At 32.3% G+C, this 3,189-nt stretch overlaps 1 protein-coding gene across 2 annotated transcripts; it reads left to right on the top strand.

Moving 5' to 3' along the window:
• Positions 1-291: 291 nt before the first annotated feature.
• On the top strand, positions 292-2,471 carry LOC108823327 (bidirectional sugar transporter SWEET3). 2 transcript variants are annotated; one of them, XM_018596503.2, is made up of 6 exons: positions 292-414; positions 658-694; positions 767-989; positions 1,077-1,238; positions 1,493-1,612; positions 2,074-2,471. In XM_018596503.2, the coding sequence occupies exons 1-6, from the start codon at positions 378-380 to the stop codon at positions 2,275-2,277; spliced, it is 783 nt and encodes a 260-aa protein (XP_018452005.1). In that variant the 5' UTR covers positions 292-377; the 3' UTR covers positions 2,278-2,471. The 2 variants fall into 2 exon arrangements, with proteins under 2 accessions (XP_018452005.1, XP_056849493.1); XM_056993513.1 differs by lacking the exon at positions 292-414 and having other exon boundaries at positions 615-694.
• Positions 2,472-3,189: the final 718 nt, after the last annotated feature.

Below are 3,189 nucleotides of genomic sequence, written 5' to 3' on the forward strand. Positions count from 1 at the left end.
TTTCTAGGTTCCTTTTTAGCTCATAAAACTTCATCCGTGTATATGACCAATGACATTTTGTGCTATTCTAAATGTTTTCATTATTTTCTAATTAAACCTTAATCTCTATGAATTAATATAGTATTATGAAAAACTAAAAATAAATTGTTGATAATATTCACCACATAAATATAATTTCGTTATAAATATTTTAAACACTTAATATCACCAAATGTCCCAAACCTGTCATCAAATTTAGAATGTCCCAAACTTGTGATTATTATTTTAAGATGAACACCAAAGACATGTTGTTATATGTATTATATATACACACATTACAGGCGTAACTCTTCTACTTCCCAACCATTCTATAATCTTTGTTCTTCCGGCCAATCAAAATGGATGACAAACTAAGACTAGCCGTCGGAATTTTGGGTATTTTTTTTTCTTCAATTTTTGTATGATACTATGTTTTCTTAATCCGTTCCATGCTCTGTTTCCAAAATTTATTAATATAAGTATAACCTATATTTTTTTTTTGGACAACTTATAACTCATATTTAAACAAGTGACTTTTCGGTCTAAGCATATCAGAATTTTTTTTTTTGGTAACATATATATATATAGAGGTATATATGAGTTTTGATTGTTTAAAAACCATGCATGGACACTCCACAGGAAACGGAGCTTCCTTGCTGCTCTATACAGCTCCAGTGTACGTAAATAAAAGCCAATTTAATTTGAATTAAGCAAGAAAGATAACTATAACTTGTTTTCTTGACTGTAGATTAACATTTTCGAGGGTGTTTAAGAAGAAAAGCACAGAACAATTCTCATGTTTTCCTTACGTTATGACACTCTTCAACTGTTTGATTTACACTTGGTACGGTTTACCGATTGTGAGCCATCGATGGGAGAATTTTCCTCTTGTCACCATTAATGGAGTTGGCATCGTTCTTGAATCAATCTTCATTTTCGTATATTTCTGCTACGCGTCGCCCAATGAAAAGGTAGGTTTATTCATTAGAATCATATGGTATTGTTTTATATGGTAAAGTTAAAACAGTGACATTGATATGTATAAACATATGAAACAGATTAAGGTTGGTGTTATATTTGTTCCGGTGATGGTTGTGTTTGGGTTAACAACGGCAATCTCAGCCGTGGTGTTTGACGACCACCGTCACCGCAGATCATTCGTCGGAAGTGTTGGCCTCGTGGCTTCTATCTCCATGTATGGTTCTCCTCTCATCGTTATGGTAAGCTATATATATATGCATTGTTGCAGTTATATATGTCAAACCACAAGAAACAAATAAAAAAGGGCAACTCTCAAAATACATACCACAGTTTTAAATTTGTTACAAAGAGACCTTACGATTGAATATGCTCTTTAAGATTTTTGTTTTGCTTTTTCCTACCACAATCAAGTCAAAATATTAGTTAGAGATATTATTTATGCAAGAATATATATACGTATGGATCAAGCTAACTAATGTGAATGTGTGTGCAGAAAAAAGTGATAGAGACAAAAAGTGTGGAATACATGCCGTTTTACTTGTCACTCTTTTCATTTTTGGCTAGCTCTCTTTGGCTGGCCTATGGTTTACTTAGCCATGATCTCTTTCTTGCGGTTCGTTTTTTTTCTAGTTCACTCCCTTTCTTTGGTTTATTTCTTTAGTTTAAACATAGTCAAACCGGTCCAAGAAAAATTGTTGATTTACAAATTTCGTTGCTTTGATTTCTTTGATGGTTATAGTTTAAGAATTGGTTAGTTGTTCATTTGTTTCTAGGTGATCCTAAACAAATTTGATGTTAAATAAATCACTAGTATTATGTGGTACACACTGGTTAAACCTTTCATTTTAGTGATAATAGTGGTCTAATCACTTGCTAATTATCGATGGACATGATGAATGATGACTAGAAATTAGAGCCTTGATTACATGTCTATCAAATGAAAAAAACTGATGTTACGTATGAAAGGACATTACAAATGTTTTGTGAATATATGTATAATGCAATGAATTTTTTGAGATTTTTATGTGCATGGTTTTGATGATGGTATCGATTGGTTTTCTCACACATGAATAGTCACCTAATATGGTGGGGACTCCATTGGGGATTCTCCAACTTATCATCTATTTTAAGTACAAGAACAAGGGGCCGCCAATTACAACAACGGTGGTGAGCAAATGGGACGAGGAGAAGAACAAGAGTAAACTTGAGCTTGTAGTTGACGTTGATCATGATGGTGATGGTAATGACAATGAGAAGAAGTTCATGAATGCATGTTAGTTCGCTTTCAGCTTTATCAGTTTTAACTTTCTTGGATGTGTTTTCCTCCTCCAAAAACTATGTGTGAATCCATCCAGAGATGTTACGTCACCGTCAAGGTCTCGTGGGCTGTGCTTTCATTACATGATGTTACATCTCTATTCTTGATCATGTGAATAAAAACAAGAAGAGTTTTTGTCTTCGACGACAAAAGATTCAATGTGTCCACAAAAAGACAAAAGAAAAATATCAATCTATATGATAGATACAATTCAGAATAATTGAGTATTTTGTAAAACGAATCAAAGATTAGATGGACTCACAGAAAACAACATCGTTTCCCACTTTATATAAAATAACATTGTAATAATCTGTTACAAATTTTAGTTACAAAAATAAGTTGCAAATTAACAGTGTTTTACTTCTTCACATATTAAAAAAATGAAAATTTGATTATAAATATATTAATTCGCTATCAGTAATTATTAATAATTTGAATCAAAGATGATTTGTGTTTCCTTATATTCTAAAAATCATTAATAACTAAATAAAATACATAGAAAACTTGGAAACAATTAACTTTAACATTTTTAGAAATAAAAAAAGAGTATTTTCGATTAATGTTACTACTCAATTAGCATATTATTTTTGGGGGGAAATTTCATAACTACACTATGTTGGATACCACAATTCAACAATACCATCAATAGAAGGACATTTTCACAAATACATTTTTCATTAATGTATAAAAGACAAAATTAACCATACTTTATCCCTAAGATATCACACTTTTCTCTCTGTCGTGACCTTCTTCTCTCTGTCAAGATCCATCTTTTCTCTCCTACGGGTCCATCGTCGTCGTCGTCGCCATCGAAATTCGTCGTCGTCGTTCCGTTGAGAGAGATCTCCGACGAGCTAACACACGGATTCTCT

The sequence above is a fragment of the Raphanus sativus genome, chromosome 9 (genome assembly GCF_000801105.2).
Source record: "Raphanus sativus cultivar WK10039 chromosome 9, ASM80110v3, whole genome shotgun sequence".
Taxonomy (NCBI): domain Eukaryota; kingdom Viridiplantae; phylum Streptophyta; class Magnoliopsida; order Brassicales; family Brassicaceae; genus Raphanus; species Raphanus sativus.